The sequence below is a fragment of the Nilaparvata lugens genome, unplaced genomic scaffold (genome assembly GCF_014356525.2).
Source record: "Nilaparvata lugens isolate BPH unplaced genomic scaffold, ASM1435652v1 scaffold136_1_2, whole genome shotgun sequence".
In the NCBI taxonomy this organism is placed as follows: Eukaryota; Metazoa; Arthropoda; class Insecta; order Hemiptera; family Delphacidae; genus Nilaparvata; species Nilaparvata lugens.
Genome location: NW_024090248.1, coordinates 1 through 20479, shown reverse-complemented (window position 1 = coordinate 20479; position 20479 = coordinate 1). Strand labels below are relative to the sequence as shown.

The window sequence follows — 20479 nt, the reverse complement described above, 5'->3', positions numbered from 1 at the left end:
AGTGCATTAATAAAGGGAATGATCTGGCTATCTACTATGATGGATAATATTTTCAAAACTAGAACACTACCTATAATTATATTACAATCAGAATTAATATCAGGCCAGCAAAAAGTACATCCTTCATGAAGATTTAGATGAGTAGATGAAGAGCTTAAAAAAACTAGACTACTTATAGAAATTAGGCACAAAACATTAATAATACAAATCTATATAAGTGATAGAGGGAGCTCTTAATTCTACAACTTCGTTTAGGTATACAACTTTTGTGAATTATTAAGTGCATTAATAGAGGCAGTGATCTTTGCTATCTACTATTATGAATATTTTTTTTCAAAAATAAAACTACATAGGCCTTTTATATTACAAAAAGTACATTCTTCAGGAAGATTTAGATGAGTAGATGAAGAGCTTAAAAAACTAGACTACTTACCGAAATTAGACAACATTAATAATATAAATCTATATGATAAGTGATAGAGGGAGCTCTTAATTCTACAACTTTCATGAATTATTAAGTGCATTAATAGACGCAGTGATCTTTGCTATCTTTATTAATATTTTTGTATATGCAAAATCAAATGATAAAATTTAGAATCTCTAAATCAGCTGCAGGCATTGAAATACTTTTTTATACACAGACAACAAGCAAATTCACGTTTGCATTCTTCATTAACATTGACTTATTGAATGATAACTTGAGCCTAATTTGAAAAGAATGTAACTTAGATAATTACTTACCTGTGAAAAGAAATCCCACTTCCTTTTTTATCACTCTCCGTGCAGTTATATGCACAGCAGCTTCTCACCATTTTTTAAAGAAATCACCATCTGGTAATTGATTAAAATACAAAAATATGATAGCGTGCCTATACCGTACAAGAATATTCAGCCATTTTGCTCCTTCATGTGACGTCATACGGCTGTTTATGTTTGCTTCTGCCCAATGTATTGTGGAGGTATTGGGAAGCCGTGTCTATTATATTAATGGTCGAAGGTCTGCCTCGGGTCAGCCGCCATTTTGTTCGGCTCTGGGTCACTCGAGTCACTGACTCAAAAGTATCCCTGAAGATAACCATTGTTGTTAGCTTGGTTGTGACGTCAAGATGGGTGGATTTGGCTGTAGATGTTGGCTTCAGAGGCTAGACTTCCTAGACACGACTCATTGTATATTCATACTGAAAGTCGATGAAGCCAACATCTACAGCCAAATCCACCCATCTTGACGTCACAGTAATGACGTCACGCATCGTAAAGAGATTATAGAAAACTTTTTCGAGTTTGTTGTGTAAGTGTCTGTGGTGTGTAACTTACATTGTTGTTGAACAATGCATTGTTGTTAGCTTGGTTGTGATGTCAAGATGGGTGGATTTGGCTGTAAATGTTTGCTTCAGAGGCTAGATTTCCCAGCGTGTCTATTCTATAACTGGTCTAAGATTCATACTGAAAGTCAATGAAGCCAACATCTACTGCCAAATCCACCCATCTTGACGTCATAACAGTGACGTCCCGCATCATATAGAAATATTATAGAAAACTTTTTTGAGTTTGTTGTTCAAGTGTTTGTGGTGTGTAACTTACATTGTTGTTGAACAATGCATTGTTGTTGGCTTGGTTGTGATGTCAAGATGGGTGGATTTGGCTGTAGATGTTGGCTTCAGAGGCTAGACTTCCCAGCGTGTCTATTCTATAACTGGTCTAAGATTCATACTGAAAGTCAATGAAGCCAACATTTTACTGCCAAATCCACCCATCTTGACGTCATAACAGTGACGTCACGCATCATATAGAAATATTATAGAAAACTTTTTTGAGTTGGTTGTTCAAGTGTTTAACTTAAATTGATGTTAAACAATGCATTGTTGTTGAACATAGCTTGTTTTCCATAGCAGATTGTTATTATTTATGTAATATATTTATGAAAATAGTAATCTCCTGCGCAGCATATAATTGCACTGAAATTTTTAGGAAAAAAGTGGTATATCTTTTCATGCGTAAGTTGAAATTTATACACATAAATATTGTAAGTTGTAACTGTAATATTATCCTTGGTTATGATGTACATGAAAATAAATTTTTGTAGGGTACTATACCTTATTATTTCCAAAACACATTATAACTTTGAAGCCGATATCACATAACACATTATAACTTAGCCGAAATCGTTTTTGCCCGTAGCTAGAAATAACCTAAAAACACCATGAATCTGAAATAGACACAATCTGAAAGTTTTCCATACGGTGCGTGACGTCACTGCTGTGACGTCAAAATGGGTGGATTTGGCAGTAGTTGTTGGATTCAGAGGCTAGACTTCCCAGCGTGTCTATTCTATAACTGGTCTAAGGTGCGTACTATAGATGTTGATAAGCAAGCAGACGGATTTTGAAATGTTTATCAATAATGAAACAATTCTGTAGCATATGTTCAAAAATATTTTCATTTTGCGATTGAACTGTTAATTGCGTGATTCGTAGTCGAATTATGACTATGACAGCAATAGATAAAAGAGCTATTTTTATCCAGTGTGCTACGAAATGATAACTGATAAGAAAAGAGTATTTGAAATGTAAATTAATGTGTATAACCTAAATTTTAGATTAGAATGCCTCTCTCTAGAATTATTAAAAAAGCATCAAATTTTATTCTTCGCTCTCAGTATGAAACTTCAACCACTCCGACATACACTGATGGTGAAATTGTCTTTTGTAAGTAGCCTACTATATAAAAAACTATTACTTTGAATATGGTACTTTAGATTTAACTAGCTCTAATAGTTGCTTGAGGGTATTTATTTTTAAAATCTCTTATTCAGCTCCTATTTCTTTATAAAATCTCCTTATTCAATTCGTGATTGTTTTGTTCCAGTTGTATTAACCATACATATAGGCTATATGATACTTGTTTTCAATTTGTCTCCTTGTTTAAGTATATGAGTATATTAAAAAATGTAGTTATTGTATATGATATTGAGAAATTTTAATATGCACAAGAATATCTCATATAAGCTCAACTCTATTTGTATGTTTTTCATGAACAAATAAATTGATTTATTATTATTATTTTTAAAATCTCTGTTCAAGAGGAACTCTAAAACCTAAATATACTGCCACAAGACTCCAAATCTTGATCAGAGATATGGCTGTAAAACTATGAATAAAACATAAGGGGTTAGGAGTATAGGTAAGTTACCGTACTGTAAATCAGAAGTTTTAATCCGACTAGCATTGCTGCACATATTTCAAAAGAAAGTATGAAAGTCAATATGAACCCAAAATTGAAATGGTTGGTCATAAAGAGTATTCTCTATACGGCTATAGCCCTACTTTAATCAGAAATGTCAATCTTTACTTGATACTTGTAAAAATCCCACTAGTAGCGCGATAGCGCCGTGGTCGTCATTGGTTGGCCCTGCGGAACGCACTGTCATCATAGAATTCCTGCAGGCTATAGTATGGCTTTTGTTGTAGGTGTCTCTTCAGTAGGTCCTTGAAGGCGCCTATGCTTCCAATATTTTTTATTTCTTCTGAGAGATGGTTGTAAATCCTGCTGCATAAGTATCTGGGCCCCTTTTGCGCCAGTCCAGTTCTCACTGCCAGTATATGGGTGTCATTATGTCGTCTTGTGTTGTATCCATGTATATGTTGGTTCCGTTAGAAATAGTCCGGTCTTCTTTTAACCATCAGAGCTGATTCAAAGATGAGGAGGGCTGGGAGTGTTAGTATTCCAGTCTCAATAAACAAAGGTTTGCAATGTGCCAGGCATTTTTCATTGCATATAATTCTAACAATCCTCTTCTGCAGGAGAAGCACTCATATTACATTATGGCTGCTCCCCCAAAATGTTATGCCATAATTAATTATGCTCTGGAAGCAGCCATAGTACACCTTCATTAGTATTTCGGTGTCGAGTAAGCTTCGCAATCGGCTCATCAGACTTCAGACCTATTTCCATAGTACTCACATTGTCCAAAGTTATTGAAACCGAGATGAAGCAGCAAATCACAAACTTCTTTGTAGGAAACAACCAGGCCCAACATGGTTTTAGAAGTGGTCGTTCAACTGCTAGTGCACTTATGGCCCTGACAGAAAAATACAGTCAGCTTCGAGTATAGAGATTTGCTTTCAATCACGCTTTGCGACCTAAGCAAGGCGTTTGACTGTGTGTCTCATGGTATACTTGGCAAGAAGCTGGAGAAGTATGGTGTACAGGGAACAGTACTAAACACACTAAGAAGCTACCTAGAAAATAGAAGGCAAGTGGTCTCACTTGAGGGAGCCTCATCAGGCATTAGAAATGTGGATCGTGGTGTGCCACAGGGCTCAGTGTTGGGTCCCCTTCTTTTCATTCTGCTTATGAATGACTTCCCAAACAACGAGAGCTCCATACTCTTTGCAGATGATACCACATTGACTGCTAGAGGTAAAACTGTGGAAGAAGCAGTGGAAAGATCAGTTCTCCAACTAAATGTCGCCAGGACCTGGTTTGCAGCAAACAAGCTGAAGCTAAATGATGATAAAACAAACTTTCTGGTCTGTTCCCTGAAGAGGACAACATTGGAGGCAGAGCCTGTAAAGTTCCTGGGCTTCTGGATAGACAGCAGGTTGCGATGGAGCTACCATGTGACAGAAGTCTGCAAGAGATTGTCCAGGGTGATATACCTGCTTAGGATGCTGAGACACATTGTCTGCAGAGACTACCTGTTATCAGCTTACCATTCCCTGTTTCACAGTCACATTGGATATGGACTACTGCTGTGGGGTTATGCATCTTCTTGTCACGATGTGCTGCTACTACTACTAAAGAAGGCAATCAGAATCATCTCTTTTGCAGGACATAGAGATCATTGTAGGCCACTTTCCAAGGAACTGAAAATTCTCACCATATACAGTCAGTATGTCCTGTCCTCCTTGATCTATGTCAGGGACAATCAGCATGAGTTGGTGAGAAGAAACGAAATTCACAGCCACAACACTCATCATGCTACCAATCTGGAAGTTCCTTGCAGCCGGTTGGCCAGCATGCAGAGAAGTTTTCCATCAGCTGCACTAAGTTGTTGCTGAAAGTAACTCCTAGATATTTTATATTTTCATCGACCTTTACACTAGATCCCTCAAGTTTGAGAAGAGGTGTTGAATCATGCTTATTTCGATTATAGAACTGCAGAGCTCTAGTTTTCACTTTGTTTAGACTATTAGCATGGCACCAATCACTCACATCTCTTAATCCTTCCTGAGCTCTGATATGGAGGCTTTTCATATTGTCTTCCTGTATTAGGTGACTGATGTCATCTGTGAACAGCTCACTTTTCTCGTTGATATATCATCAGGCATGTCATTTATGTAAAGTAAGTACAATACCGGGCCCAGATTTGAACCTTGAGGGACTCCAGTTTGTATTGGCGGTGAAACGGATGATTTATAGCATTTAGTCATTCCATCTTGTACTGAGTATCTTATATTTACAGTCTGGGTTCTGTTCTTCAGGTAGGTGGCAATCCATCTCCATGGTTTATTCTTTATTCCTAGGTTTGACCATTTATGCAGGAGTATGTTATGAGAGAGAAGGTCAAAGGTTTATAACTTTATACCTAAATCTGCATCCTTTACCCATAATATGGGATTAATGGCATCAAAAACATAAAATACAATACACAAAACAAAAACATACATAAGGCATGCTTAGCAAGACAGCATTTCCATTAAATCATCACTCATATATTCACTAACACTGTAAAAGCCTTGCTTTTCAAGTGCTTGGATACAACTCTCTCGAACGCTCTTAAATCCAACTGTTTTACTCCTGTAGGCAGCCTATTGAAGTATTGCAATGCCAAACTCCTGAAGCACACCTGTGATCTCTGAAGATGTACTCTGGGAATATCAATCAGGTCTCGATGTCTGGTGTTATTTTCATGCACATCAGTCCGAGTCAACATGTACTGCTGGTTCTTCTTGACATACATCAGACAGAGAAGTAGAAAGTGGCAGATCACTGTTAGAATACCAAGTCCAACAAAAAGGGGCTTGCAGTGTGCGCGATAATCGCTTGCGGTGATGATTTGGGCAGCCCGTTTTTGCAGCTTCAGTATGTCCACAACATTTGCTGATTGACCCCACATGAGTAGGCCATAGGAAACGAGACAGTGGAAGAGCGCATGATACACCATTACTAAATAGGCCTCAGTCACATGGCCCCTCAGCTTCAGCAGCAGAAAACAAATTCTGGACAGTCTTGTGGTCACATGCTGAATATGGCTGGCTCAGTTGAGTTTATTGTCCAGAACAAAATCCATCAGCTTCACAGGGTCTTGATCACCAGGAAGGTTTCATGACAAGCTGCAGATGACATGCTGGGTCTTGTTTGCATTCAACTGGAATCGGTTTGCCAGGAACCATGAAGTTGAAGACCGCAGATGTTTAGCTGACATCTCCAACACCTGCTGAAGGTCACGGCCAGATGACATCAATGATGTATCATCTGCAAACAAGAGCATTGAACCATCACTGTCGAGGTCGTTTATCATAATTATAAATAGGATCGGTCCCAGGATTGATCCCTGAGGTACACCGTTGCTCACAGGGAGTGGACAGGAAGAAGCTTCACCCAGAGACACCACCTGCTTCCTCCCAGCCAGATAGGACTCTAGAATGGATAGTGCTGAGTCAACTACACCACAGTAGCGCAGTTTCTCAATCAGGATGCAATGGTCAACACAATCAAAGGCTCTGCTCAGGTCGCACAAGGTCAGCTCCAGAGACTCTCCATTCTCAAACACCTGTCCAATACGTTCAGCCACTTTATTTACTGCATCCACAGTAGACCTCCCTCTTCGAAAACCGAACTGCATACTCGAAAGAAGGTTTTGTCTCTCAAAGAAGTTTCAAGTTTGGGCTTGATGACTGCTTCAATCACCTTTCCAAACACTGGAGTCACTGAAATTGGCCAGAAGCTGTTAAGGCTCTGGTGGTCCCCCTTCTTGAAGACAGGAACGGTTTTTGAGGTCTTCAGGAAATCTGGAAAAACACCAGTTCTCAGGCAGTCGTTGACAGCTGCTGCCAGGGGATCTGAAATAAATCAATCACCTCCCGAAGCATATAAGCAGACATACCGTAGATATCTGAACTCCTAGATGGTTTAAAAGACCAGATTATCCTCCTAAGGGCCATTGGAGTGACTGGATAGAAGACAGAAAGACGAGCGTGCGTGGGTGGTACTCGTGCAGCCAGAAGCTCAACTGGATCCTCAGGAACAGGCAATGCACTCACTATGTCATTCACTGACTCTATAAAGAAACTGTTAAAAGAGTCAGGACTTGCAAAGTCAAGTTGTCTCCTCGGCATTGATCTATGTGAGTTTATCACATCCCATGCAGCATTATCAGATCAGCATTATCACATCTATTAATGATACAGTAATGAATATATTGATGTTCAAACCTCGGTTCTTCTAAATAAACATGTTTTTATTACCTTTTTTCATTTTCAGGCAAGAACAATGTGTGTGTCCATCCTCCAACAATGGTCAGACAGGAGACAGATATTGTCCATCATCCCGGTTACTTGACAGTGACAAGTCAGACAGTCGGCAATAAGTGCACTCTCTTCTTGTCCTGGATCCCCAACACCACTTTGCGGAAACATCCTGGTACTGTTGAACAGCGTTCCTCATCTGTTACGAGGTAAGCATTATCAACTGAAAATGAAAAAATGTAGACAATCTTTCACATACTTTTTCAATAAACAAGGTTGATTCTTATGAATAGAAAATATCTATAAGAAAAAAGATAAACCTAAAACAATTGATTCTTATTAACTTGATTAAAATTGCATGACCAACACTCCATCTCAATTTTTACGTGACTTGATACTGTAAGTTGGTGATTTTTCAATTGACTATAAGCCAGCCCACATTGGAGTTTTGAAGCTTACATGTAGCCATGCCAAATTGTTCAAAACACGCTGCATGTAAGCACTCTTGGTTTTCAATCAGGTAGTAGCTCCGCCTCAATCCAAGAGTCTTAGCTGTAGAAAGACATTTTCGTATTCAATGTTTCAATGTATTCAATGAAAGACATATTCAATATTCGTTGCATCTAATCAGAGCTTTGCACTGCGATGTTGAATTTCATAAAATCGTTTTATAAAACGATTGGCAAATCCTTCCATTATGCCTCATCATTTAAGGCTTAGTTATTCTATTATTTCTATAACTATAAGGAAACTATAACTATAACACAACTGTGCTGTGAATCTGCCATATTCTGAATAATAGTAAAAACTATGAGGCAATAGTAACATAATAAAGTAGATAGTCAGGCTTCTTGACTAGTCGGAATTAGAATGTCTATTGGGTTGATCATGGGGTGTAGTACTATAATCTGGATTCACCAAAATAGTTACCGTACTTACTTACTTGTTACTTCTTTTGTCTTCTCCGCAGTCTACTTTACCGGAGAATCGTCCTTTTCGTCCCATCTTGGGGGTGTCGATGTTCACCTTTGTTTAAGGTGTGAGAAAGTGTGGTCATCAATGAATTCTGTAATACTATAGTATGGTCTGTCCATCAGATATTGTTTTAGGCTTCTTATGAAGGTGTTGCCATTCATTAGGGATATTATGTTTCCAGGAAGCTGGTTAAAAAGGTATGCCCCCAAAAAGGCTGGAGATTTACTATACATTTCAAGTTGATGCTGGGGGAGGCTTACGTCATCCACGTTGCGTGTTCTGTAACTGTGCTTATCTCGTCTTAAAGCCTGACTTTGGTTTACCACTAGGATGATGGATTCCAGGATGTATATCGAGACTACTGTGTTGATACCTGTCTGATTAAAGAGTGGTTTACAGAGTTCTATGTAGTTTGCTCTTAGTTGGATTCGCACTGCCCTCTTTTGTATCTTTAATATTCTCTCGAGATTTCCCTGTGCTGATGATCCTCTCCAATGATGCCATATCTTAGGTGTGACATAAATAATGAATGATATGCGATTAGTGCTGTCTTTTCATCAGCAATATTTCTAATTCTGTGGATGACGTATACATAGCAGAGGAGAGTTTTTTACATAAATTGTTTGTGTGCTGCCTCCAGGACAGATGGTTGTCAATTATTACACCAAGGAACTTTGTGCTTTCCACTGTTTGTATATTACTGTTTTGTGGTTCATCCTGGGTTTGGTTTGTTGGGATAAGTTAATGTGTACTGTTTTTTATGGCTTCATTATTTATGGCCAGTTTCATTCTATTGCATATCGAGGTAGCTTCAGTAAGAGTTGATTCAACTATATTGTTTCGATTTGCCATTCTGTTTGTGGGAAATAGTATAGTTTTGTCTTCTGCAAATAGGATACACTTTTTGTTTTCTTGTAATTCATCCAGAAAATCATTTATGTATATAAGAAAGAGCAGCGGTCCCAGGATTAACCCTTGAGGTACTCCTCTTTTGACTGATCGTGCTTTTGATTTGAAGTGATTATTTGATTTTGTCTTTTGAAATCCAGCTCTAAATATTGTTTTCTGTGCTGGAGGTAGTCTTTAATCCACTTAAGTGCTCTGCCTTGAATTCTCATTTTTCTTAGTTTTGTTTTGAGTATGTTCCAATCGAGTACATGAAATGCCTCCCGGAGATCGATAAACAGTCCTGATGCATATTTTTTATCCTCCCATGTCTTACACACCTCATCACAGAGTTTGGAAATCGCTGTGGCTGTACTGTGATTTTTTCGGAATCCATGCTTGCATAGACAACAACCCATTCGTCTCCAGATAATTATGCAATCAATTGATTGTATGCCGCCCGCTCTATAATCTTGGATACAATGGAAAGATTTGCTATGGGTCTGTAGTTTTTTGGATCAGTATGGTCACCTGTTTTGAATTTGGGATAGATCTTGGCTATTTTTAAACTTTGTGGAAATACTACTTGTTCAAATGATGTGTTTACTATGTGCAACAGTGTGTCTCTAATTTCATCCTCACAGTACCTTAGAATTTTCCCTGTAATTTCGTCGTGACCTGAAGAGCTGTTTGGTTTTAGTCGCATAAGAATCTTGGATAATTCTGTGTTGGTAACTGCATCAAAGTGGTTAATGTTTGAGCATTCTCTGTCAATTCCAGATTATTGGGAGTAAAATCATGTACATTCAATTCTGTTATTGGCTGCGTGAAGCCAGCGTTTAAGAAGTTGCCAATTTGATAGGGATCTGTAATTTATTGATCTCGCACAGTTAGGTAGAGGTTCTCATTTCTGGATTTTTTCTTTCCTCATTTATCGTTCTCCACAAGACTTTGTTTTTATAGTGCTATGCCTCCCCACATATATACAGTTCGACAGAATTTTGTAACGAGTGTGTAGCCAGGAATATGTGTGCTCAATAGCTCATCAAGTCGTAGGCCGTGTTCCAAAAATATAAAGACTTATTTCCATCAATAGTGTGTCGATCTTGTTTTGTAGGCCTCTCTGAATATTGAGATGATAGATTTTCAATGTATCTGTTTTTTTGTGTGTCTGTTCTGTTGTATGTCTTGATTTGTTTGATCCTGCTCTGTAGTGCCGGCTAGATGTTGACCTGGATGTGTTGTTGTTTTGTGTTTGTTTCTGTTGTAGTGTCAATTTGAAGATCAGAATTAACAATAGGAGTATTAGTTTGAGGATCATAATTCTCAAAAGAATCATTAGATTAGAGTCTCCGTCAGAATTATTTGTCTTACATGTATGCAGTTTTAACAATTAGAGTTCTCAATTGTTTTAAGACAATCAATTGTATTTTGTGTGTTTTAGAGATGTATACAAGTTGAAATGTCTTTCAGGACTGGAACTGACTCAGATGAGAAAGTAGGCACAAGAAGACGGTCAACAAGTGCTTGTCGAACTTCCAGTGGGGTGCACATTGGTAGAAGGTACTCATCAGGCAGTTACGAGTCTGAGTGTGTGGGATGTTTTCCTGACAACAAACTCTCTACTGAGCTGAAGGATATCTACATATCTAAAGGAAGTATATCGTCCTGCTCTGATAATAACTCTCTAACTCCAAGCGAAGATCTGAAATTTGATGCTGTAAAGAACAAGCAACTGGAATCTAGTCTGAACAATGAAGAACAAACAAGTGAAGGAAGGTTGAACAAACATGACAGTAACCACAATGACTCCAATGAAGCATATCAGAAACTATTAGAATGTAGATTGGATCCTAGTAGAAGTAATGTTATTATTGAAGAACCTCTAGTACAAAATGAGAATAATTCAACGGTGCCAAAGATAAATCCAAGCTCATCTAATACTAGTTCACTAGTTAGTGATAGTTCGAGTAGTTGTCAGTTGAAGGTTGAGGAGAATAATGCCAAAGATCTACCCAATTCCGAAAATACTGATTGTGATGAGAGCGATCGTGTTTCATCGTTCAATGGTGTTAACACCAATTCTTCTAAAGCGAACCCACCTGCTGTCTATGCATTCCAAAGGCCTGAAGGAATCTTGTACGTAGACAGTCTAGTTTTACAAGAGAATCCTCACATATTGAATATAAAGAGTAGCTGTGGCGGCCCTAATAGGAGGTTGGAAGAGTCGAGAGTGAGAGAGACGGAGAGAAGGATGTCGGTGCAGAGCAACGAGGATGGACCGAGTCCTCTGTGGATGAGCTCGCCTGAGCTGTTGGCGCTCAAACACAATCTCTCGTTTCCCGATAGTCTCACCGCGTCACCTGTTGTCAGAAGAGCGCAGAAGTGTTGTCGCAAGTTCTGTGTTGATCTGAGTGAGTACTTTCATTTTTAATGTTGATTCATCTGTTTATTCATTATTTTATGCATCTATCGACTTTGAATCCATAGTACATTTATTGACTTGGAATTCATAATACAGAGCTATCAAGATGAGACTAATTTGATGGAGTTGCTGGTTGTTGGTAGAATATGTCAATATTCTTACTTAATATAAGAATAGAAGTTGATAAATGTGATAGCCGATGACCCGGTTGAACAAAAGCCTGTTATACTGTATATTATAATATTTATTGAATGTCTCGATAACCAATCAGAGGAGCCACTGTGCATAGAAAATCGAGAATAGAAATGTGGATAGAAACGAGGCGTTTTTGAAAAGAAGGTTTTTCTGATTGGCTCTGAGAGCGTTTTTTTTTTTTTTTGTTCTAAGAAGGCGTTTTTGAAAAGAAGGTTTCTCTGACTGGTTCTCGTGGCATTTAATCACGGTTAAAATTCAACATGTTTTTTTGCAAATCAAGCCATTATGTATATTATGTTCTTAATAACTACTTTTAAAGTCCTTTACAAATTGTGAACAAGTTCTGTTAATAAAAGCCGAAGTATTCCATGTACAGTTGCTATTGGTAGTTGAAGGAAAAACATGATCTATGTTGAAAATTAATATACTCTCTTCAAAATCTCAGCTTGTTAGATCGATATCAAATACTGTTTGAAACAAGTATTGATTTGAATGCATGCCTTGAACTTGTTTGCTTTTCTTTCAATGTTGGAAGCTTCCTGAAACTGCCACCTGTGTGCAATGCAACAACTCTCGATTAATATCATCTATGATTGTTCGATAGAACAGTTGTTATTTAATATTAATAAATTATCCCTATTCTTAACTGAACAATAGTATCTACTTATAATGTTATAATCCAGTATGCTTTTGAATGTAGGTAGTAGTCTTCATGCTGTATCATAACAGTAACTCTATTGGTTTACACTTGTGCAATAATTAAATATGATGTAATTCAATCAATTATTAAAATCACTTCCAGTAGCAATTGCAGTGCTAGCAACACAATGCAAATAATTATTGAATAAATATAAAAAACTTTTCCTTAGTTTATTTTTCAAAGTAGGCATGTCATTCTATTATTTATAGGAACCTGCTATATTAGTAGTTCTGTGAACAGTAGACCTCACGCAGTTTTCTCATCCACAAGTATCTGGTGTCAACTGTGCTAGTTCCAGCGGTACCAGCCTTCCTCTAGAATATCTGTCATATGTTTTACAGTCTATTATAGACTCCCTTAATTTTAGACATGGTAAACATTTGATGAACGTTTTCTTTACATTATTCAACTAATTGAATCTTCACTTTTCTTCTAATAGATGTACATTAGAGTTCTGTTTATTTTTCGAGTTGCTTAACAAGGTAGCAAAACAGAACCATATTTTTCAACTTACTTTAAATAAGGATTTTTGATTTGAGTACGATCCACACTGTCAGCTACCATCGTTATATTACCTTTTTGTAGACAAAATATATGCTTAGGTTGGATATTATTTCATATAATAAAAGTCTATTCGAAAAATGCACCCCAGATATTAAACTGTACCTCAAAGTTATTCATTATCATTCTTTCAATGTTATTGATATTGAAAACTAAAAACTATTTTTTTCCAAAATATTAACTTACCGGTAATTATTTGTAATGTTTAAAAACACAGTTGAATCACAATGCACAGTTGAATCAGAATACACTCTTAAAAACTGTTATGTGTTTCCTCCAAGATCAAAAACTCACTTATTTGAAATGTTAACAAACTCAATTCACGTTATCTAGTTCCGTGATAATCTTTCCATCTGATGAAAATAATTCTCAAATATTTGAAAATTAATTTTGTTCAATCAAAAATATTATAATTCCTTCAACATTATTTAGTTCATTTAATAATTTTTTTTTATTTTTTTAATCACCTATTAAATTTGTTTTTTTTTCAAATGTGAGAATATTGCTACTGATGGGGGCACGCATCATAATACCATGAATGCAAAACAAAATATTGAGACCATATACCTTAGGCCTATGTTATACGAGCGCTAATGCCGCGGCGTTAACACAGCGTTAACTGGGCAATAGTACTTCCATAGTGCGCGCTAAGAACGCTGTGTATAACTCGGTTAAGCGTTGCCAACGTCGCGGCATTAGCGCTCGTATAAAATGGGCCTTATAGAAATAAATCTGGCTTCTCCAGACATCTGTTTAATGAATGCAATGAATAATCCACTTGTCAGCTGATTCATAAATGATTCTATAGTCTGATTAATCCTATCTTCAGAGTAGACGATATAATGAAATGAGTGATCTAGGACCTGTTTCGTTGACTGAGGTTTACTTTTATTTTTTGTCCGGGATTTACTTCTCTCCTGTGCATTTCCTGTTTTTCCTCTGCATCTTTATTTTCTTTTTTATCAATTTTATCATTCTCAATTAGTCCAGCCAAAAATCTATAAGTTGTAGCTCCAGAACAAATTTGTTGGACATTTCATTGTCAACAAAAGCCATACAAATTTACTTCTTATCTTGTAGAATCAGAACCAATTTATTTATTCTGAAAATAATGTAGACTGACCGCAATCATGCAAAATATGTTGCATATTTCAGTTATTTCACCATGAATCTACTTTTAAAATGTATTAGTCAGCGGAAAGTGAGTATAAAATTGTTAAATATGCCTCCATTTCTTTACATTTACCAATGTGATACTATGTAATCTAACAGCATAAGGAAGAAATCCTTTCAGAGTAAAACATTATCAAATTGTAATTTGTTGAATTTGACATGATTTTCCATGAAAACTGTTGATAAATGAGCGTTCACTAACCAGCAGTGTAGTCCTCACTTTAATGGAAAGTTGGTCCTCCCCCGAGTAAAGTTGGTCCTTCCTCTCTCTTCCACACACACACACACTCTCTCTCTCTCACACACACACACACACACACACCACACACACACACACCACACACACACACACACACACACCACACACACCACACACACACACACACACACACACACACACACACACACACACACACACACACACCACACACACACACACACACACACACATTTGCATATTCTTAAAATGCAAAATTTCAAAAAACCTTGTATATACATCGACCCGCAGTAAAAAAGGAATATTCCTGCCAAGTCTTATAGAATTCTATCAACACGTTTGGCCGTAAATGTACATACAGACAGACGAAAGAAAATTCGAGTTAAAACATGGAAAAAAAATCTATTTAGGTTTAGCAGGACCAATTTTTTAATGCACTTTATTGAATAAAATGCTCGATTGATTGATATTATTATAGTATTCGATCACAGTAGTTGATTGGCATGAATTTCCATTTCAATCCTATTTTAATATGAAATATGGTTTAGTACTAAAGAAACATAGCAAATCATATGTATGGTCTATTGGGATACCAGAATGCTGTCCTGGCAGCAATATCCTGGTCCCGTTCTTGCAATAAAGCACCACTACTCAGCGTTCTGATCAAAATACGACTAGGGCAATACATGTTGAAGTGAAGTAGAGAGCATTCTGAAATTACCGTGCAGATCGCATTTTTCCCTGAAAACTTTTTTCTTGTACTTACGTATGAGTACTGTCTTGCATTATCCATTTACGTAGCTTGAACATACTAGTTCCATTTACATAATTTCCCTTGAAAACATTTCTCTTGTACTTACTTTTGAGTGCTGTCTTGCGTTATCCATTTACATAGCTGGAAAATAATTTAGAATAGAACCAATTGAATTGTTAATTTCAGGTGAAATGAGGTCGCTGAGATTATTCTTTTGTGATGCTGAGAGTACCAAGGGACAGCTTGTGGTAGCGTCTCGAGAATGCCAGTACAAAATTTTACATTTTCATCATGGCGGCCTTGAGAGACTAGCTACTGTTCTCCAACAGTGGAATCTGCTGTCGCCCACCACTCCAAGCGATAATTTACCTTATCGTCATTTTATGGTTTGTCGGTGAGTTACCAAAAATTTCCTATAAACCTTCATTTCCTTTCGTAAATTCATCCTATAAATGATTATACTCTGTAAGATAAAGTTATCAGTAATGTATTATTTGCTGTATATTTTCATTTATTATAAACAGTGCATCACTTTCCTTGGCCAACCTAATTTATTAAATTAATATTATTATACGTAAGTAAAGAATTGCTTTTCAAAAAAAATTAAGGCACCCCAATTTCAAGTTTTCTATACGTTTCAAAGTCCTCTGATTCCAAAATTATGATTTTTTAATGGTAGTTGACAAAAATATAATATGACTGATATTATTTCTGTTTGTAAAAATTATTTTTTTTATAGACCAGCAATGGATGATAGTGAGCTGCATCCAGAAGAAGGGAAAGTTGGAATGGTGAATGAGGCTGAATGGAAAGAGATGCTAAATCCTCTGGGTCAAGTGGAAGATGACCTTGTTTTGAGAAAAGTGAGTTTTATATACTATTTATATTTTATCATTGTTATTTCAAATTAATTATTCTTTATTGATTCATACAACAAGAGTACATCATCAAAGCGTATAATGTCACTTTAGGGTATACATAGAATATATGCCCCACGTTGATTGTGACATGTTTATTTCAAGCCGTACTTGACTTATATGTGCCCAGCTGGCAGTGTAGTCGGTAGAGCAAATGAGATTTGAATATTTTTTATATTTATGTGCCTGCTGAAATAAAGATACCATATGGTGCTCACCAGCTCTTCAAGGAGCTTATACAAAATTCTGCTATCGATTGCTGCAAACTGCTGCCGCTTTATCAATCTGCAATCCTTACCGCTGCTCTGATTGACTCCACAATTATAGATGCTAAAGAGGTAGATAAATATAAGGATTCTAAATATTGCACAAGACAATATAGTACCGACACCAATCCAACTCGCTACCATCTGACAAAGGGGTCAGCAGTGTGAGATAATACCGAGTGTGATCAACGACAGTATTTTAGCTAGAATTCCTTATACTTTCTATGGCTTGTAGAACTGCTCAGGCTTAATTCCTTGACCCTGTGTTTCAGTCAATTCGACTTCAGTAATTAGGTTGAACCATTCAAATAAATCTTGAGAACGTAATATTTCTGAAGATCTAATAATCAACACTATACATCGCTGATTTAGCCAACACATTCGGTGAATAATATAGATGGTTGATCATTTTATTAATTTGTCAATAATAATAAAAAATACTAGTACAATATTGGTCATGCATGAGGACAGGATTATAAATGAAAGGTACACCATTCAACAAATAAAACATATCATTACATATGGCATCAATGAGCAAGAATAAAATATGAAACAATAAATATAAAAACAATATGAGAAAATGTGCAAGAAAAATATCACAGATGACACAAATAAAACTCTTATTATGCTTACTAATATCGATAAATAGTTCTTGTAATTTTCCTATCAGCATATATTATAGATTTATATGGCTCAATCGTTCGACTTGCTTTCGCTTATCAAATAAAAATTTATAATTCCGTATTCCAACAATATCAGAAATTGAATATTAATTCTCAGGTTATGAGTTCAGCCGTCAGTGGAATTTAGATAAAATAACTTATCTTAGGAACTTTGAGCTTCTGGTAATTCCTTTTAAAATAATAATGATATTCAAATACAATAAATGAGCATATTTAATAATTTAGATAGTGATAGATACTTATATATTTAATTCTCATCAATATTCTTAATAAGACTTTTCCCTTATTTATAATTACTTGTGCAAATAAGTTTAAATCAAGCTTGATTTTTAAATGTAACCTTTGACGAGCTAGCTTTATCAGTAGAGTAATATTACTTACAACAATTGTATTACTCTTGCCTTGTTTGTTGTTCAAACTTCCATTATTTTTCTCTGAACAGTTTTTTCTTAGATTCTCCCTAACTGTTAATTACATCTTCTCTTTTTCATTGACTATGGGTTGCAATTTTAAATATATTCATGAATTCTCTAATCTTACTCATCATACATCCCAAATTCAATTTGCTCTTATACTGGTTGTTTCCAATTAATGTAAAGATTTTCATTCACTTCATAAGAGATTTGCCACAATCTGCGTCAATTCGTCAATAGACTTTGTCTTTGTATTAAGATTTGTCAATGTGGATAATGTAATATTCGTCAGAAGATTGAAATATCTTATATCTTTGTATTTCAAAATTTTTCAATTTCAATCTCTCACTGATGAAAAGAAGTAAATTCGTATGGCTTTTGTTGGTGGGGAGTCCCTTGCGGGAAGGTACCACCGCCTGAATATATAATTATTTAGCCGTCAATGGGCCTTACTACTGTCATACTTCAGCCGAGACCGACAGTTAACGTGCCCATCCGATAACACGGGAGTGATCTGGTTAAAAAACTTTTGGTAATAAGAGGGTTTGAACCTGGGATCTCTATGCTGATAGGCAAACACTCTATCCACTAGACCACGGATCACTCCTCTCACTGATGTTACATCTATTCTTTCTGTCTGTGAATCCATTTCTCATAATATGATTTAATGAATTTTTATATATTTCATCAGCTTCACAAAATGTTCATGTATATTAAATTCTGCAACCGGTATCTGTTTCAATGATAAATATACTGAACTGAACTGTAATTCAATAGAAAACTGGTGCATTTCATTGACAATTAACAGTGAAATATTTGTTGCAGGGTATATTTTTGGGAGGTTTGGAGCCATGTTTGCGCAAAATAGTTTGGCCATTTCTTCTCTACTGTTATTCCTATCAATCGACTGCAGCGGAGAGAGAGCACATCACAGCGATTCGTCGCAAGGAATACCAACTCATCACGTAATTATAAATCACTTTGTTGAACATTATTTTTGTTTTTAATTTCACTGATTGTATCAAATAACTCTTCGATCCAATTTTTTACAACTCTCTACGAGACTGCATGGAGTTTCTATACTCAAAATGAAATGAAATAGTGTTTATACTCAGTGTGAATGAAAGCATTGTGAATTGCTTTTTATTTGTATTTACGAGTTCAGCCACTGCTGATATGAGACATCACTTTTTTACGCACACAAGCGCAAACTATTTATTTATTATTTAATCATTCAAAATTACACAACTTACAGAAAAGTACCACAGGCTTATAAGCCCAAAACAGTCTTAATTCTAATTTATACAACTTAATGTTATTGCTGCTCTATTTTCGATGTTAAAAATAGTTGAAATATTACCATAAAAGAAAAACTGTGTATATGTATTTATGCCAAAACCCCGTATTCAAGTTTGAGGTTACCATTGATCATAACTAATTATTACATGAGTTGACTATGCTGATAACCATTTTGCTTGCCTCAAACAGGAAAAAACGGTTATCACTAGAGGGAGCTGCCAAAGAAAGATTTTTCAGAAATATTCAGTGTGTGGTTGAGAAAGATGTTATCAGAACTGATCGTGGGAATCCTTACTATGCTGGTGACAGCAATCCTCATGTTGAGACGATGAAGTGAGTATTATTCATGTCCTGATACCACTTCAATATAAGCTCAATCCACAATTCTCAATCTATGTTTTGTAATGTAACATTGGAAAATACTGATGCCCGGTTTCAAGACATTTGAACATAGTCAAGCCGGGTACGCTTTACAAGTGTGCACTTGAATTATCCATAATTAAACAATCGCCATAGAAATCATATGTTCCAGTGCATTTGTTGTAAAACGTAACTGATTTGAACATGTTTGAACGTATTGACGGAACTTGTTGAAACTGAACATAAGTAGGTTACAGTCGCTTCGCTCACTTATTTACAGGGTTGGATCAGTAAGTCTAAGCCCAAGTAAAGTGAACTCTATAGCTCTGTGCTAACCCATGTTCTACCAATGAGGTATGGCTGTTTACGCTAGAGGGATATCCTTCACACCTCTGGGCTACTTTCTGCGTCCTAGTTTATTGACAGAGACTAATGTAGCCATATTTATTTTGCTACAACAAATATAAATAAGTAAATTAATTAAATTTTCACATGGATAAATAAATCATACGAAGAATTCAAACAAACATGGAGTAATCAATTCGAACACCATTATAACGTATTATAGGGTACCAAGAAAAAATTCCGTTGTATTGGGGTACCCATTTCTAAAAACTAAACTATGCCAAATTTCTATTTTGAGAATATGATAGAAGCGTATGATGTCAATAGATTTTCTTATGAAGTTGATCGATGAATTTAATTGTAATTGCAGGAACATCCTTCTGAATTATGCTATCTATGATTCCGGATCAGGATACATGCAAGGAATGTCAGATCTACTGGCGCCAGTGCTTGCGGAGATAGGACATGAGGCGGATGCGTTCTGGTGCTTTGTCGGTCTCATGAGTCGAGCTATCTTCGTCTGCACTCCCACTGACTCTGATATGGAACGAAATTTGGTAATTTGACATCAATAGTTTTTTTTCAATACTTTTGCTTTCTACTGTAGGCACTTCTTAACGACTGACTCTCAGTCGAACCATTTTCACTTTCCAAAACATTTAGAGGAAAATTTATTGTAGTACGGTAGTATTGGAGGTGGTAGTAGTAGTGAATTCGTACATGATCAATTTAATTTAATTTTTTAATTTCACTTTTCAACATTGCAATTTTTTAATATTGCCATGATAAATGTCAATCATATCAATAGCTACAAAAATAATTTATAAAGAATACTTAGGCCT

The 20479-nt window shown here is 36.2% G+C and overlaps 1 protein-coding gene across 1 annotated transcript; it reads left to right on the top strand.

The window, feature by feature from the left end:
• Positions 1-2373: 2373 nt before the first annotated feature.
• On the top strand, positions 2374-20221 carry LOC120355434 (TBC1 domain family member 16-like). The gene is made up of 8 exons (XM_039443796.1): positions 2374-2705; positions 7486-7678; positions 10803-11743; positions 15541-15748; positions 16094-16217; positions 18459-18598; positions 19122-19265; positions 20008-20221. The coding sequence occupies exons 1-8, from the start codon at positions 2603-2605 to the stop codon at positions 20201-20203; spliced, it is 2049 nt and encodes a 682-aa protein (XP_039299730.1). The 5' UTR covers positions 2374-2602; the 3' UTR covers positions 20204-20221.
• The last annotated feature ends 258 nt before the right edge of the window (positions 20222-20479 follow it).

Coding starts and splice junctions, on each gene's coding strand:
- LOC120355434 (XM_039443796.1), top strand. CDS start 2,603: ATGCCTCTCTCTAGAATTATTAAAAAAGCATCAAATTTTATTCTTCGC. Junction 16,218..18,458: donor ATGACCTTGTTTTGAGAAAA/GTGAGTTTTATA, acceptor TATTTGTTGCAG/GGTATATTTTTGGGAGGTTT. Junction 19,266..20,007: donor CCTCATGTTGAGACGATGAA/GTGAGTATTATT, acceptor TTGTAATTGCAG/GAACATCCTTCTGAATTATG.